Below are 17,407 nucleotides of genomic sequence, written 5' to 3' on the forward strand. Positions count from 1 at the left end.
ATAGCACAAGGCGTTTTAATGGGCAATGAAAACACAATTAAAACAACAGCATGTTACACAGTAGAGCACGGTTATTTTATCTGGCTAACATCAAAACCACAATGCAACTCAACTGTTGCAGTGTAGTGCACCAGTAAAGCATGTGCTTAGTTTGTATTATTTTATGTTCAGCAGTTGTATGTTAGAAAGTGACATGATATAAATTCAGATAAATTGATTACATGATGGTGAATTGAAACATGCCATCTATGTTCAGTGGATACCTGGGTACAGTCAGCCCAAGACTGCATGACCTTATGACTAACTTGACTTGCCAGAGTGCAAACTGCTTGCACTTGCTGTATATTTATGAATCTCACTTTACTATTTGCAGCCTATTGAGATAATTCATCAGTCATGAGTAAATTGGCTTTCAGTATGACATGCTTTCACAGTAGACATTTTTGCTTTCAGTTTGAGCACCGCATATCATAGTATATCATGGTGTCATGCTGAGGAGGAAGATGAAAAATGAAAAAAAAAAACTGCCAAGTTATTATAGACTGGGGAGACCATATGGGTGATTTCCCATATTGCCTTTTAAAATTACTGCATTTTCGAGTGTGTGAGTGTATATTTTTTCTGTGTGACAAAGCTTTGTGATAGTCCCACAGTATATTGCATTATAAATTGCATCCCTGTTTCTTTCATTCAAAGCGGCCTCTCAAATGTCACTGTACTCAGCTGAAAATGTTTACTCTGCCTGTCATGGGCTTGTTTCATCAAGAAACAAAACAAGTGAGAGCTTAGACCATATACTGGTCATAGGTTTGATGTCCCACACTGTTGTGCTATTTGTCTTTTTTTTTTTTTTTTTTAGCTGTTGTACAAATTCTTGTTTCAATTGTGAATGATTTAGTCTTTGACCACAGGCTGTCAATGTGAATACATCTGTCATAAGATGAACTGTGGGCCATACACGTGGTTTTTGCACACTGCAAAAGGTTTACTTAAGACAAAACTGCTCCATTCCTCTATTGCTAAATTCACTTCACTTGATGAAGAGAGATGCAGTACTATATCAGAAGATATATTACATTTTATTGGGTTAACAGTGCATTTAGCCATGCACACACTTGACCATCAATGATCCATTTGAAAACATTTTTGACGTAATAAGTAGCCTGCAGTCAAAGCAGTGTTTCTGTTATATTAATGATAGAGAGGTTGTGTGCCACAGAAAACATCAGATTGTACAGATTGTTAAAGACTGCTATATGTGAGTCAAAGACTTTTAAAAACATGAAGTGTTACGGAGCAATAGTTTGTGCTAAAGGTTACGGTTGTTCACAAACTACAATTGCATAATCTAGGGTATAACAATGGTTTTCTGTATTTGTTGCTTTTCAAGACAACCCACATTTTCACAGAGATGTAGTTCATTATTAGTGAAGGTGAGATACTGTGCTGTCATGTCTGATACTAACATGTTGACCGAAAGCTGCAGCTTGATTATCATGTTTCATGATATGGAGCTGGCTTTGTCCTTGAAGTGTTACCAAAATGTTATCTAAAAGATAAAGATTATTTTTGTATTTTGAGATGGGGTTGTACAAATTGTAAAATTGTGTTCTCATCATTATAAATCAGAGGTTATTTGAAACTATAAAACACTGGTTTTCATCCCTGTTTACATGGGACTCCCCTGCCTTTATATACCTCTCTGAGTCCTGACAGGCCAGGGTCTTTATAGATTATATTCAGACAGCTTTTGGTCATTTTTGACATCTTATTTCAGTTTTTAACCATGATAATCTGAAAACTACATAACAGAATGACACAAGCCTCCCTGTTGGGCTACAGGTCAGATTTTCAATAAGCTTATAATTGATGCAACTAAAACCTGGGGAGTCCCAACATGGCATGACTGAGAACCAATGATAAAAGGACATTTGGACAGAGAAAGCTAGTAATATAAAGTATGTTGCTGGTGATTTAGCCTCTGTAAATTGTAACTAATTCAACTGTTGATTTTATTTATGTTTTGTAACTAATCAAAATAAATGATGTTAAACATCATATGATATTGTGAGGTTTTTTTTACCTGCCATAACAGACTTTTACATGAGATCACATGAGGCATTTGGTTGTTACATTTCTGTACAACTTCTATGTAATGTGACACATTTTCTTTCCTTCCACAAAACACATAATCTCTACTTCACAGAGTGAAAATCTATTTGCAGATATTTGACAGGGATCCATCACAATGAACATCATGTCTACTTTTGTTTTTTGTTGAAGTTATTTTATCATTGTCTAGCAATGTAGTTAAAAGCAGGACTCATTTTAATTCTGCACTGCATCAGTACAAAACTATATGAAATCATGATAAAACTGTAATAATTTGATTATCAAAAGAAATGGGTGAGAATTTCAGTTTTATCCATCACTAATACCAAACAATGTATCTTAAGATGATAATTATATATTGAAATGAAATGAATGGAAACAACTTATAATTATTTTAAAATGATGGTAAGGCCAATGCAGTAAAAAGGACTTAAATATACAAAAAAACAGGAAGACCAAAACTGACTGAAATGTAACGTCAGATATTCAGTGAAATTAATAAATGTGCAGTCTGAATCATTATATTACATCTCACATTATTTATTTTTTCCCCTTCCCTTTCGTATATCTTTTCTCTCAGAGGGATTAACTACATTTATTTTATTTCCTCTGGGATGTGGTGTAATTTATTTTACTTTTAGTAGTCAAATGTAGCCTCATCAGTCCAATTCAACATACAAGTTGTTGAACAGGAAAAAATAAAATTAATTATAATAATACAAGTAATTATATTATCATAAATTAAGTAATTATATTAATATATTTATTTACACATTCCAAGAGTCTTGATTACGTGGTATGTTTCAATATAATGGCATGTTTATTAATGAATGCATTTGTCATTAATTCGTGTATCTATATATTTAAAAAAACATAATATTTGACAGGCTACTTTAAAGGATTTATCCTGTTTCTGCAACTTTGTTGTCGCATAAACTTTCTGCAACGTTTTCACTTGAATGCAACTCCATATTTGACTCTCCACAACTTTATTGTTCACTGAGCGGCGGACAGCGACGAACAACAGTCTGACGCTGCTGCCTTTGAAATGGCGTTGGTGCATTTAAGTACGCCGTCATTTGTAGTTATTGTGCTCGTTTAGGTCGCTTCGGGTACTCATTTTCAGATCCAGTGGTGAATTCTGAGCCTTGCCTTTACATTTTGGGCGATGCAGAGTTGTTAAACAAAAATGTGGTGAAGCAAATTGTTAATAATTTACGTTGCATAATAAGGCCGCAGCTGCCCCCGAGCTTGCGTAGGGATTACAGCGGCTTTTGAATGCTCGGCCCAGCTGCAGCTACATTTCGGTGAGTTGCTCAATATCACTTTAGGGAGGTTTCTCGTTCAAACAACGCATTTTTTGTTTTGTCTGAAATTCGTCAGCTATGTCACATGTTCTTTTTTACTGCAGCCAGTGTGTTTTTGTATATTTAAAATTAACATATTGACAAATGTTTAGGTTAGCTACATCGGTGGCTAACGTTAGCTCGCTGGCTAAAAACGTTAGCGCTTTGATAGCAAAACAACATCCAGCGTGTTTACAAATTACGAGCTAACCTTACGACCTACTGTTATTAACTGGTTAACAGAAGCAAAATCCAATTTTTAACCCGGGATGGACATTACTCTACGACAGTTATTAACTCTCTAACTTAGTTTTGGAATTATAATGATAAACGCTACTGAAACGAAGCATTAGTTGTCCGTTACTTTGAGCTAACATCTCAGGTTGCTGTGGTAACTGTTGAAACGTCCCTTCAAGGCAGTTAAGTTTTTAGCTTTTAGTGTGTGAAGTGTTTCTGTGTTTGCATTATTGTTGTGTCTCATTGTCAACTATTAACACGTTTTGCCGTTCTCATTTATCTCAACAGGTTTCCTGGTGAATCCCGGTGGGCATGTGTGTATCTGTGACAGGGATCTCTCAAAGAAGCGACAGGCTTACAGTTCATACAGTACAGTCATATTGCCCTCAGTACATCATCAGTAGAGCCGTCAGTTTTTTAAATTGCCCGTCCCATCTGAATTATATGTTGACATCTTCACACCAGTAACTGTTGATAGCCTGTTCACACACCCGCACACATACACACAGTCTCTCTCTCAGTATGGCATCGGTGCCAGTGTACTGCTTGTGTCGCCTGCCATATGATGTGACACGCTTCATGATCGAGTGTGACATTTGTCAAGACTGGTTCCATGGAAGGTAGGTTATTTTTCACAATAAACACTCTTGCTTATATTGTTGTTAACATGCCATATACTTACTATTCTGTCTGATTCTGTATGACGTTGATGTGGTTATAGTGTATCTGAGTTTTCCTCTGTGTGGCTATTGTTTGTGTTGGACTCATCATGGTTGATTCAGCTGTCTGTTAAGTGAATTCTTCATTTGATATAATAATATGTTTTGTGTAGCTGTGTTGGAGTTGAGGAGGACAAAGCAGCTGAAATTGACCTGTATCACTGCCCCAACTGCCAGGTCACCCATGGGCCATCTGTCAGTAAGTTGCCATTTCTTAAGTATACCTCAATGAAACTGTAGTGTTTTTATTGGTTTACATGCACACACTTGTGCAATGTTTGATCTTTGTATTCTGACATCCCTTTATTCTCAGTGCGCAAACGCCGAGGCGGCAATAAGCAGACAGATGGAGGTGCTAGTGCAGGAAGAGATCCAAGTCAGCCTGTCAAGACCGGAAGCCCACAGTTTGTTAGGGAACTACGGAGTCGCACCTTTCCAAAGTAAGCTTTTCTCTGCTGTCCTGTAGAGAGATAATGGTTTATTATTCAAAAATTTCGATATAAAACTGGAAAACATTAAAGGAAAATTCTGTTATATTTCCTATAAATGTGACAACACACAAAGACACAAAGTAGTGTCCATTGGGACAAACTGTGCGAGCATCCCTCAACTTTCTTTATCAACATGTGTGTGTGTGTGTGTGTGTGTGTGTGTGTGTGTGTGTGTGTGTGTGTGCGCGCGCGCGCGCCTGTCCAGGCAGGTGAAAAGCCCTCCCTGCGAGTTAATGTCCAATCACTGTTGTGCCTCCACCCACTCACCCCCTCTCACACTGTTGTAAATGTAGCTGGGTTCAAAGTGCAACTCACACACAGAAGTGGAAAAAAGAAAACAAAGAGGCATGGCCAGCACTAGCGGAGGAGTTGAGAGACAAAAGTTTGAAGAAGCATTAGCTTCATTCAAATCTCCGGTGTGGGTTAATTTCCGTTTCGTCATTGAATACAACAACGAGGGAGTGAAAACTGTTGACAGGAATTTTACTGTCTGCAAATGCAGACATCCCAACTCTCCCGCATATTAATAGTGGCTCCCTGACGCCCGCAAATGAGTGACAATCTCTCGGAATCTGCAGCGAGCAAGAGTGCGCTGTAGAGAGTGACTGCACGTGTGCTTGTGTGCCTATCAATGCAGCGCGTGTGAGAGCACACCGTCCTTATAGCTCTGTGTTGCTTCTTATTAGACGACCCCCCCCACCGGACCGACACCCAGTGTTTTAATTTTTTATACATATTTTATACTACTATATGTGTATGTGTAACAGCATAGAGATTTATGTTCAGGGAAACTTGCAAACTTAGAATGTGTTCCCGCTGGAGAAGTAGTTGCATTGTAAGTGTACATAAAATAAATACAAGGACAAAATATGCATTGTGCAGTTTTAATTGACTACTGCTTATAAAGTGACACTCCAGGTAATATAACTCTGCATGTTAACCCAAACACTAGTATTCGAGTCTCATTATTCAACACAATTCTGACTTTTTATCTCAACTACAATTTTAATTTCAGATTATAGTTTGTGAAGGAAAATGTATTGTATGTAGGTAAAACATATTGCAATCCCTTTCATAAATTCTTTTTTCTATTGTATGGATTGGTGACTGCTTTGTTGAGTGGGCCTCCGTCTTTTATTTCAGTTGATTTTTGAGAGGTGAAACAACGTCTCCTTGATGGCAGGGTTGCTCAAAATTTCAAATTCATATGCTGTATTTGCACAGTTAGAATCACTCTCATCCTTAGACATGTCTAAATTTTCCAAGTTCTCCTAAGTCAGCGTCACATATGTATACTAAAGGGCGAGTACAGATGAAAATGTAACATGCTTAGGTTAGCCAGTATTAATTATTCATTTAAAAATGATTTAATTTAATTGGAAAGCTGGGGGAGACTCGCACAGTTTGCCCTGATTAATGCTGTTTTGCATGAATCCTTATTTTCCTGAATTTCTGCCACAGAGATGGCGAGTGCAAAATCAGCACAAACCCAGAGTTTCAATGGAATCATAAATGGGAAATATGCCAAGTTAAAGTATACCTGAATTTTCCTTGAAATTATGTACTGGTATTACATGTATGTAATATATTGTCTCAATAACTAAGTATAGTATACATGAGGTATGAACATGTACATATACTTTTTTATGGATTGTTATTGCAATTGATTCCATCATTTAATGTTATTGTGCTTACTTCATGTATGGTGTCTACTGATCAAGGATTTTTAAATTTTTGCTTTCGATCTTCAGGCAACTGCATTATTTGGCTGGTTGGAGAGCATATGCTTTGATGTAACAAATTTGTAAAGAATTCAATTTTTAATATTTGCTCAGGTAATCAAAATCAAAACTTTGCATCTCTCTGTTTGTGTTTCTATGACAGTGCGGATGAAGTCTTGCTAAAACCATCTGGGGCCCACCTGACAGTGGAGTTTCTTGAGGAGCATTCATTCAGTGTTCCTGTCATGGTGCTGAGGCGGGATGGTCTAGGCATGACCCTTCCCCCATCATCATTCTGCGTCAGTGATGTAGAGCACTATATCGGTAAATTTCATGCACCTGTTGGGATATATTTAGATGCATAGATCTTCACTGTTCTTTAAGAGTTTTGGGTTAATGTGTATTTATGAAATGCAGATTTATTCTCTCTGTTGTGTTCGTCATGACTAATGAATGTACATGTTTCTCAAACAAGTGCATTTTGTTCTACCCGTAGGTGCAGACAAAGAGATTGATGTGATTGACGTGTCTCGTCAATGTGATCTGAAGATGCGGTTGGGAGACTTTGTTGAATACTATAACAGTCCCAACAGAGACAGAGTACTGAATGTCATCAGCTTGGAGTTCTCTGAGACCAGGTACATAAAGATATTTACCTCATTGATATAGCAGTTCATAATTACCAGGGCCAGCTTACAAAAGTCAAATTCAAATTGATCTTCATTTAAATCTTCCAATATTGATTTATAAAATCTGGGATTGATCTTTTAATTTATGGCTCTTCCCTTGCCTTCAGTGCCTTTAGTGGAGCAGTTCCCACCATGTTCAACAAGATCTGTCTCCTGGATCTCATTGCAGGAGATCTTGTGGGCAGAGCTCGCTATGCTTGAGATCTTGTTGTACAAGATCTCGTTGAACTTGGCAGAAGCGGCTCCACTGAAGGCATCACCAAGCCTGTTGCACAAGTGCTTTGTGAGACAATCACAGCAAAGTGTAGGTTTTGGATATGTTTACATTACAGTAGGTGTGTTTATAGCCACCACATTTACACTTACTGCCTCGTTATTCAATTTAAAAACTAAAGCTATTTAGCTAAAACTAAAGTTATTATACACTACATTAATGAAAGCACTTATCTGATCACTCAATACTCACTCACTTTAGAGTTACACTATATTGTTAAATAAACAATACATTAATGTGAACATTAATATTTTAATAATGCAGCAGGTAGATGGTCCTTTCCATTTTACAGCATTAGTTCTCTGAGAATCTCTTTCATATAAAAGCAAAATTGATATTGTAACTGAAATCTCCCAACCCAGCCGTAATCATTACAACAGTCTTGTTACTTGAGTTTCATGTTTATTCTCTATCAAATTCAGTTGATCTAATGAATTAGTGTTAGTAAATACAAACATCATATGGGGAAGTTGTGTTATTACAGATGTTTTGAAGTGTTGGATTTGTTTTAGGCTTTCAAACTTGGTGGAGACTCCAAAGATTGTGAGGAAACTGTCATGGGTGGAAAACCTCTGGCCTGAAGAATCTGTGTTTGAACGGCCCAATGTGCAGAAGTACTGCCTAATGGGAGTTAAGGATAGCTACACAGACTTCCATATTGACTTTGGAGGCACATCAGTGTGGTACCATGTTCTGAGGGTGAGTGGAACAAGTTACAGATACACTGACAGCAAAACACTCACATTTCTGTTTCTTGCAGCGATTGTTAGATCACACCATACATAAGTATTTTTGTGTAAATGCTAATTCAGAATTTGACTCACTTTTTATCTTAAAAAAAAATAAACTGCTATCATTTAAAGAGCTTCTCTCTTTTATGTCTCATGTCAGGGCGAAAAAATCTTCTACCTAGTTTCCCCCACCCCAGCCAACCTGGCACTTTTTGAGCGTTGGAGTTCCTCATCCAACCAGAATGAGATGTTCTTTGGAGACCAGGTTGATATGTGTTACAGGTGCTCTGTCAAACAAGGAAACACCTTGTTCATACCAACCGGTAAGCTATAATATAAGTAGTTGTTCAAGTTGAATGAGCAATTGTTGCACTCGCAGTTGTGATCTAGCTATGTTTGCATTTTTGTCATGTGTTTGTCTTGCAGGTTGGATTCATGCAGTGTTGACTCCTGTGGACTGCCTGGCCTTTGGGGGGAACTTTTTGCATAGTCTTAACATTGACATGCAGCTTCGGTTAGTTGACAAATTAAATGCATGCACTCCCTATACCCCTTTTACAATGAAGTATTCTCTGATGTTTTTAATGTTTGAATATATGTAGGTACATGACATCTCCACTAGTCTAAAAAAGCAAGACAATGAGGGAGGGAAATGAAACAAAAACATAACTTTACTTTCTAAATGTGGTAACATACTAAAAGCAGAAAAACAACCAGTTAAAAGAAAAATACTGGGTAAATCCTTATTATAGTACAGACAGACACTTTTCCCATTGGTGTTTTCACCCGCAGTCTCCCACACATTATACTGGCTCTGTATTTTGTTTAGTCTCCCTGACTTGTCAGACATGATGGAAACTCAAACATAAATGCTCTCATGGAACTTAAAGTCAAAACTACTATTGAAATACTCTTTTCCATATTTGATTATCATTTCATGTCTGACTTTTCGTTTTTCTGTGTTGACCTTTTTAGGGCGTATGAAATAGAGAAGAGATTAAGCACTGCAGACTTGTTCAGATTTCCCAACTTTGAGACCGTGTGCTGGTATGTTGGAAAGCACCTTCTTGATACCTTCAGAGGTAAGGAATATATCAATTTCATAACGTCTTTATGTGAACTAGTTCAGTGGTCTGTGTTAACTATGTATTTGTACTAGGGATGGGCATGATTAATCAATGATCCATAATTGATCGTTAAAAATGTTGTTGACCACATGAAATTTTTATCGATCAAACGCTGGTTTCAAATAGAAGTTGTGTTGCGTAGTGTGAGTCTTGAAGCAATGCAATGAATTTCACTATGTGGCAGCAATGAGACATCTTACCAACGGGGGGCGATATTTGACAGAGAAAACGGCTCAGCTACCTACCAGTTGGCGTAGATATCAAACGTAAACATGAAGAGGTCAAGGCGAAGTTTGGCGTGGGACCTTTTCAAACTAAAAATGACACAGTTCATTGTAAACCCTGCACCTTGGCCAAGCTACCCAGGATAGCGCGACAATGCCTCTGCATCCCGGCTACTTCAGTCCTGTCAGAGCGTTTCAGCTGCTGGACTGACTGTCACCAGGCTTTATGAGGCTCTAGTTAAATAAGCATAACTGTGAAGTAACTGTCACTCACTCTCCCTCTTTCTCTCTCGGTTCGTCTGGGTGCATTTTGGAGTCCTTTAACGTTATATTTTGGCAAAAACTGATTGATCGTTAATTTTCCCGATGATCAATCAAGAAAATGTATTCAAATACCCATCCCTAATTTGTACCTTATGTAATTCTGTCTCACAGGTTTGAGAGAAAACCGCAGGCACCCTGCCACTTACCTGGTTCATGGAGCAAAGGCCCTGAACAACGCCTTCCGCAGCTGGACCCGTAAAGAGGTAACCAGAATATGAATGCTTTAGTGTTGTCATGATACCAAAATGAATACCCACAATACTAGACCAGCCGGTTCCGGGTAGTATCACCATACCACAGCCTTTTTTATTACTATTATTATTTTTATGAACGTGTAATATATTTACACAAGTTAGAATTACTAAATATTGGTTGATGCATGATAAACATACATTTAATGCATTACATTGTAACTACTGGTCAAGTAAAAAATAATTGCAGTGTACATAAAAAAAATACTTGTGGACCAGAATAATCAGCACAGTCCAACTAAAGACAACATAAACTTGAATTAATTACACCGAACCATTGCTTTAAATGCAACAAAGTCCACTAAAATCATGTTTAATCATGTTTCTTATATACAGTCTATGGTTTAAACAGACGTGTAAAGTATTAGCGTCTCTACATCTCTTCTCTGCCGTCCAGTGTGACTCGTCAACTCACAGCCTGTCAGCCGGGACACTCTGTGCTGCAAAGTACTTCTTCTGCTGCACAGAGTGCTGTTCGCCTATTTATCAAAGTTTATGAATATTGAACATGTTATAAGTCCAAATGTCCCCTCTCCCCAGATCGCCAGATCGCTGCATGCGATAACGCGTTCACTTTGACAAAAGCGCTTTTGAGTTTGGCCGCGGGAGAATTGGTTTTTATTCGAACAACCAGTTCCATTACTGAAGCTCTGCTATCATGACGCTCAGGTCTGCTACTTCTGCCATGACTGTCTGTGTTTTGTGAGTGACTGCAGCTGCAGAGAAGAGATGTGGCGAGCGCCACAGCGCGGGAGCGCGGGACAGCTGTGCTCACAAGCCAGATTTGTTTTTACAGAAACTATGGGTCCCACTGGCACCGTCTTCAACTGTAGTACCGTTGTTTAGAAATTATGGTATAGTAGGCACCGTGACGTTTTGGCACCGTGGGTACCGGTAGACCGTGCAACACTAGAATGCTTTATCCTTTTGCAATTTCACCTGTCGTATCGTCACCTTTTGTTTCATTACTTTGTCCATTTTCCTACATTACTAATTGTGACATTGCTATACTGGAATTTGTTTCTGTACAAAACAATAAAAGTTCAAATCAACACAGGGTGGAATCATATTTTTAAGATTATTACTGAAAAAAATAATAGAAATGGTGATTCATAAGACATTTTCACCTTGAAAGTAAACATACATTATTACCATAAACAAGACACAAAAATGCATTATACACTGTAATGGTATAACAGAATATAGTATATAATTTTGCAAAATTATAATATTGTTATCTCATCACACTCAGGCTTTAGCAGATCATGAAATTGAGATTCCAGAAACCATCAATACCCCAATGCTGGTGAAGGACCTGGCCAAGGAGATTCGTCTGGTTGAGGTAAATAAAGGGTCACTCAAAGTTTGCATGTTTCTACTGTTGAATGGAGGGTTTGTTGCATCACTAGAAAATTTGTTTCATTTTTAAATGTGCTTTTGTCATTGTTTACTGGCTAAAGGGTACATTCCCTCTCTCTTCATAGGACATCTTTCAGCAAAACATCGGCCGCACTGGACCTCAGTTCCCTGGTTCACCGCTCTCTAAAGCTCCCCTGACCACCTCTCAAAATTCAGGACGTCCCCCTGGAAAAAAGAAAGGTCCCAAACCCAAGGAGGTGTTGGGGGGTCTTGGGCCACCAGGAACCAAGAAGAAGAGTCAGAAGGGTTTACTCAAGGCAGAAGCAGGAGAACTTGACCTCCTCGAGATCCACACCAAACATACACTCAAGAAATTTCAACCTGGCAAGTCCAAAAACAAGAACAAGGTAAAGAGATACTGGTGACAATAAGAATGCTTATCCAGCAGTTTTTGTGTCTAGATTTTTCAACTTCACCATTTTTTGAAATTCTTATCTCCTTTGTTCTCCCAGTTGGAGCTGCCATTGGAAGAGTTTGAAGGGAAGTTAAATAAAAGCAAACTAAAACTTGTGCTGACCAACGGAAAAATCCAAGGGTACATTTTGACTTCCTGTTACTTTTTATGATGTAATGGTCCTGCCGAATGCTGGTGTTTTTACCTGCTGTTTCTCTGTCTTCAGTAAGAAGGAAGGCAACAATAATGGTGCAGGAAGTGCTGGAAAGTTCAAACATCTAGCCATGGAGGGATCTAGTCTCTCTGACTTGGAGTCTGAGGATGAATTGCAAATTGATGAGACCCCTCCTCCGCGACGCAAGCTTGCAGGATCTAGCAAGAAAAAGAAACTAAGCGGTGAGATTTTGACCTCAAACAAGAGTATTACGAATGTAGCAGGCACTTTGTGGACTTGTGTCTGTTTAATTCATTTACCTAGTTAGCTAAGTCAGTAAAGCTGATTGAATGCTTGTTGACTAAATGTAGCAAGTAATATGCTGTGGTTAATAGTAGGTTTCTAAGCCACTTTGCATTGTGTGAAAATTTGCCTTCAGGTCTTCCTAGGAAGCTGCCTAGAGCTAAACCCTGCTCTGACCCCAATCGCATCAGGGAACCAGGAGAGGTTGACTTTGACATTGAGGTGAGATTATTATGGATATACTAATCAAGTTATCTCAAGCCAATACTGAATGCCATGTTTAAGCAGTATTAGTTAAGTCTTGATATGACTTATAAGGAATTTACTTCACACATGCCTTTGCAGGAGCTGACATGATTTCACTATCTTAACTACATGTTGACTTTGCGTTGAGCGTTATTATGTTTGCCACACAAAACAAAACAGGTTCTACTTCAAAGTTTCGTATCAAACTGGTCACAGCTCATCACAAACATTGTTTCTGACATCGTTGTTTGCTTACATTCAGTTTCTTTTCCCCTGTTCAACAGATAACCGTGGCTGCTTTGTCAAACTAATTTCTATAAACCTTATTTCCTCGCAGTTATATCAAGCCAGACTTATCATATCATAATGCACTGGCTTGTTGCACTGATGAGATCTCCAGTTTAAATGTTGTATTTTGGAACAGCAAACGTATCTAACATAGTTCTTCATATTATTTTGTGATAACTGCTTACTCATTGCAACAGGTACACAGTATAATATGATTCTCATTGTAGTCCTGACATTTATAAAGAAATAATAAACAGATTGTGACTTCTGATCAAAGACTGCCTAATTAACTTTCAGTGTTGAAGCAGTGAAATGTAACACAAAATGTTTTTCCCATCAATTTGTTACATGCCATGGATTATACACTTTGTTACAGCACATAGTAACAGTATCACGTTTGTGCATGTGACTTCAGGAGGATTACACCACAGATGAAGAAGCTCTGGCTGCTCATGGAGTGAAGGGTGGTGCGGGGGGCATTCTGGACTTATTGAAGGCCAGCAAGCAAGTGGCAGGCTTGGATTCTGCAGCACTCAGGTTAGATTTTTTTATTTTAAATCCATGTTCAAATGTATGTATTTGTTTCTAACCAAAGTGGAAAGAATACATCACTGTTGCTGTGAGAATCCAGTACCATTTGAAACTTGCACAGTCTAAATATTTGCAATGGCTCAGGCTCTACGCAATGATTAAGAGGTTATTTTTAAAATGATGAGTGATTGCTCAACTCTGTCCTGTTCTCAGTGAGGAAGCCCCAGCCTCTCCCAGTACTCGTGATGCCATCCAGGGTATGCTCTCCATGGCTAACCCCCCTTCCTCGTCCTCATCTTCCTCCTCCTCATCTCCCTTATCTATCTCTGGAGGCCTGACCGAGGGATTACGGGCTGTCAAGGAGAAGGGTGGTAGGGCTGTATGGGTGACTGGAGGGGTCAAAAAGACTGGAAATCCTGAGAAGAAACCTGTAGTCCAGCGGCCTGGAAAACGGCCAATTAAGCGGCCAGCTCGTCACCTTAGCGATGAGGACAGTCCAGATGAACAAGAAACTCTGGGAACCTGTTTTAAAGATTCAGACTATGGTGAGCAATACATTTAATGATTTCCACTGGATGTTGTACAAATCAGTGCTAGTCAGACTACATTTTTTAGTTTTATTGTTCACCCCAGTGTTTGATGATGGCTATCATATTTTTGTTTAAGTTTACCCGTCCTTGGAGTCTGATGAGGAGGACCATGCTAACAAGGCTAAGATGAAACGGAAGAAAAACTGGGATGACACACCTTGGAGCCCGAAAGGTAATTGTCTTGATCATGACAGCAAGACATATCAAATTAGCTTTTCAGTTTTCTGATGGCTGATCTCTTCATAATTTATTTTCATTTATAGCTAGGGTAATGCCCACCCTTCCAAAACAGGAGAGACCAGCCAGAGAAGGAGCTAGAGTTGCATCTGTGGAAACTGGCCTTGCAGCAGCTGCTGCCAAACTGGCACAACAAGTGAGTTGGGACACAAAGCACAGATTTAATTATTTGGTCTTGGATTATATACCCGGTGAATACTGTGGAGAAGTAGCTTATTTTACTCTCAATAAGTGACTATTGTTTGTTTATTGTTTTGGTCGTGATTAAGGAGCAGCAGAAACCTGCGAAAAGAAAGTACACCAAAAAGCAGCGTCCTCCTGCTCCTGTAGCCACTCCTCCCCCTGTTCAGACTGAGCCAGCCCCACCTTCCCCACCACCTGCTCCAGAGTCAGCAGCAGACTTCAGCCCAGACAGGAGGATGGATTACTACTCTGCCAGTCTGCTGGACCATGAATACACAGCGGGACCAGGACCTTTTGGCCCCGGGGGCCCTAGAGGCAGCGGAGCCATGGCCCCCGGTGTATTCCTCACTTCACGCCGGCCTTCCTTGTCTCCGCAAAACAGCAGCTCTCACTCTGGTGCATCTCCTGCAGGGCAAGTCAGCCAAGGCACAACAGGAGTTGGTCAAGGTAAGCATAAACTTAAAACCGTGACAGCATATAATTTAATGTCGGTGTGGCAGCACATTTTCTAATATGTTTTCCCCTGTCACTTTGATTTAGGTAAACGTCCAAAGAAAGGACTTGCAACAGCAAAACAGAGACTTGGAAAAATTCTGAAAATTCACCGCAACGGCAAACTTCTCTTGTGAAAGATGTTGGAAGGTGGCTGAAGATTTAAATTGGAATGAAGAAAATTACTTTTTGTGAAAGTAGGTCTAAAGGATGTAGATATAGTAATCTATATTTTATACTCTAGATAAAGTTGTTTACTTTTTTCACTTATTATTGAATCTCACTATATCTTGCCCTACACCAAGCTAATTTGCAGCCTGTTTTGGCACTCCACTCCACCCATATCAGCCTACAGGTATTTGCAGAAGCACATCTGTGACTTGAACAAATCACTGTAATGTGCTAACACTTAAAACTCTTAATGATATACTACTATATGACATTGGCAATGGCATATGGTGGTAAGCATTAAGAAATGAGAGGTGAACATTAATTTATCTAGCTAGATTGACTAGCATAGAAAAAATCATCAAAGTCTAATGGCTCTTTTTTGTTTAGGTTATTTTTGGAGGATGTATTTATGAAAAGACATTGTTCTGTCCATTGTGAATTTTAAAAGGGAAAGAACAACACATTTTTTACCAGGTAAAATGTGATCCCAAACACAGGCACACAGACGCACAGTCATGCAGTAGTAGTGTTGTATTTAGTTGTTTTTTTTTAACCTAATTTTTACCTCATAAAACATTCTTGTGTGGTTTGATGATTACTAAAGATAAATCTTTTCACAGTAAACAGTTTTGCAAAAATCCAGATTATGCTCAGTGTCAGCACCCACTATGCCATGCTGTATTCATTCTTTTTGAGGAATTTGTTACTGGTGTTTGTATATCTCCTCCAATATACTGTAGCTCTACACATGAAAAGTTCTAAACTGATGCCACGAGTAACATGTGCGCTTATATTTATTCTGATTATATTTATTTAACAAGGCAACATTTTGTCATCTTTTAGCCTGTTTTTAACTGAGTATATTCTCACCACCACGTTTTTTGGAAGTTCATACTTCTTGGTCCCTACTTTAAATTTCAACCACTCAAGATCAAAAGGGTTAAAAAAAAGTGTATTGTGTTATATATTTTTTTTTAAATATAATTTTGGTTTTCATTGTAAATATTTGTAATATTTGTAATTTATATAGCTACATTGGAAGAACGGAAAAACATTGTGAGATGAAGAGACTAGTTTCCTGCAGGTTGCAATAATTTGTGCCCTATATAATTTTTGGCAGCATTCTGGGCCAGATGTAGACACAAGCTTTCTTTCCACAGAATGTACTCGTGACAAAATGTTGGCAGAAGTGTAGATTTTACTGTGTGAAAACATTGTGAAGTTGCAGGATATAAATTGATATGTAAATATATGTTGTAATTTAAGTTCTTTTTATAGTTCAAAAACTTTGAAATCTTTCATAACATAACTTGTACATGATACATTGCTGTATTTGGAAATTATCCAAAATAGTTCTTTTTTTATATTTGTACGCAGTAATTGTTATGCTTTGTTTTTCATGTTGTCTTGTCAGTGTAATATTGGAAGTCTACTGAGGAAAAAATGCCCTCGTTTAATTTCCTCCATTTAGTTATATATTAATTATTGTTGATATTCACTCTTGTGTTGGTGTGTACTGTGTGTTTTAAAACATGATATGTTTAAATACGACCTGGAACAGATAAAATATACTTTGGGCAAATATCTATTTTCATTGAATTTATTTGAGGACCACCGAATCACCAAAAGGAATTCTGTTTTTCTTTTTTGTGGGCCAAATGAAAGGTTTTGTGTTCACTATGCTTCAGTCTACTGGAGAGCTCATTAAAATATCCATGGTCGGTCTTTCTTTGCTGAAAAGTCAATGAGATACAACAAGGAAATTGTGTTTGTAATAAACACATTTACATTTAATGATTTCTTCCATTGAAAATTTTACACGTAGTCGATACAATTTAGATGTTACTAAGCCACATTAGATGTTACTTTTAAATAAGTGGTTACTACAGTGTTTTTTTTTTTTTTTTTTACGAATTATTGTATTGTTTTCACATCTAAACATTATTTCCATACAGCATATAGGGGTTTAAATGCATTTTGTTATTAAAATGTCCACTCTTTATTTCTGATTTGTCAGTGAGTTTGAATAAAGTTTCATATTAAACTGAATTAAAAATATATTTTTCATAAAGCTTGGAAAATTCTGCCGTGTGCTTTCGTGTGCACATTTTATCACAAGGTTAAGTATGGAAATACCAGTAATTGGGCGGTGT

At 38.1% G+C, this 17,407-nt stretch overlaps 1 protein-coding gene across 2 annotated transcripts; it reads left to right on the plus strand.

Annotated features, from left to right (window-relative positions):
* Positions 1-3,170: 3,170 nt before the first annotated feature.
* Positions 3,171-17,236, plus strand: phf8 (PHD finger protein 8). Of its 2 annotated transcripts, XM_053317698.1 has the most exons (22): positions 3,171-3,419; positions 3,984-4,315; positions 4,528-4,613; positions 4,728-4,854; positions 6,790-6,950; positions 7,123-7,264; positions 8,102-8,288; positions 8,481-8,643; positions 8,747-8,834; positions 9,296-9,402; positions 10,107-10,198; positions 11,499-11,588; positions 11,731-12,012; positions 12,118-12,200; positions 12,286-12,455; positions 12,653-12,738; positions 13,466-13,587; positions 13,795-14,126; positions 14,248-14,343; positions 14,435-14,544; positions 14,678-15,038; positions 15,132-17,236. In XM_053317698.1, the coding sequence occupies exons 2-22, from the start codon at positions 4,218-4,220 to the stop codon at positions 15,218-15,220; spliced, it is 3,072 nt and encodes a 1,023-aa protein (XP_053173673.1). In that variant the 5' UTR covers positions 3,171-3,419; positions 3,984-4,217; the 3' UTR covers positions 15,221-17,236. The 2 variants fall into 2 exon arrangements, with proteins under 2 accessions (XP_053173673.1, XP_053173674.1); XM_053317699.1 differs by lacking the exons at positions 14,678-15,038; positions 15,132-17,236 and having other exon boundaries at positions 14,439-14,468.
* The last annotated feature ends 171 nt before the right edge of the window (positions 17,237-17,407 follow it).

The sequence above is a fragment of the Scomber japonicus genome, chromosome 4, assembly GCF_027409825.1.
Source record: "Scomber japonicus isolate fScoJap1 chromosome 4, fScoJap1.pri, whole genome shotgun sequence".
Lineage (NCBI taxonomy): Eukaryota > Metazoa > Chordata > Actinopteri > Scombriformes > Scombridae > Scomber > Scomber japonicus.

Coding starts and splice junctions, on each gene's coding strand:
- phf8 (XM_053317698.1), top strand. CDS start 4,218: ATGGCATCGGTGCCAGTGTACTGCTTGTGTCGCCTGCCATATGATGTG. Junction 4,855..6,789: donor CGGAGTCGCACCTTTCCAAA/GTAAGCTTTTCT, acceptor TTTCTATGACAG/TGCGGATGAAGTCTTGCTAA. Junction 11,589..11,730: donor AGGAGATTCGTCTGGTTGAG/GTAAATAAAGGG, acceptor CTCTCTTCATAG/GACATCTTTCAGCAAAACAT.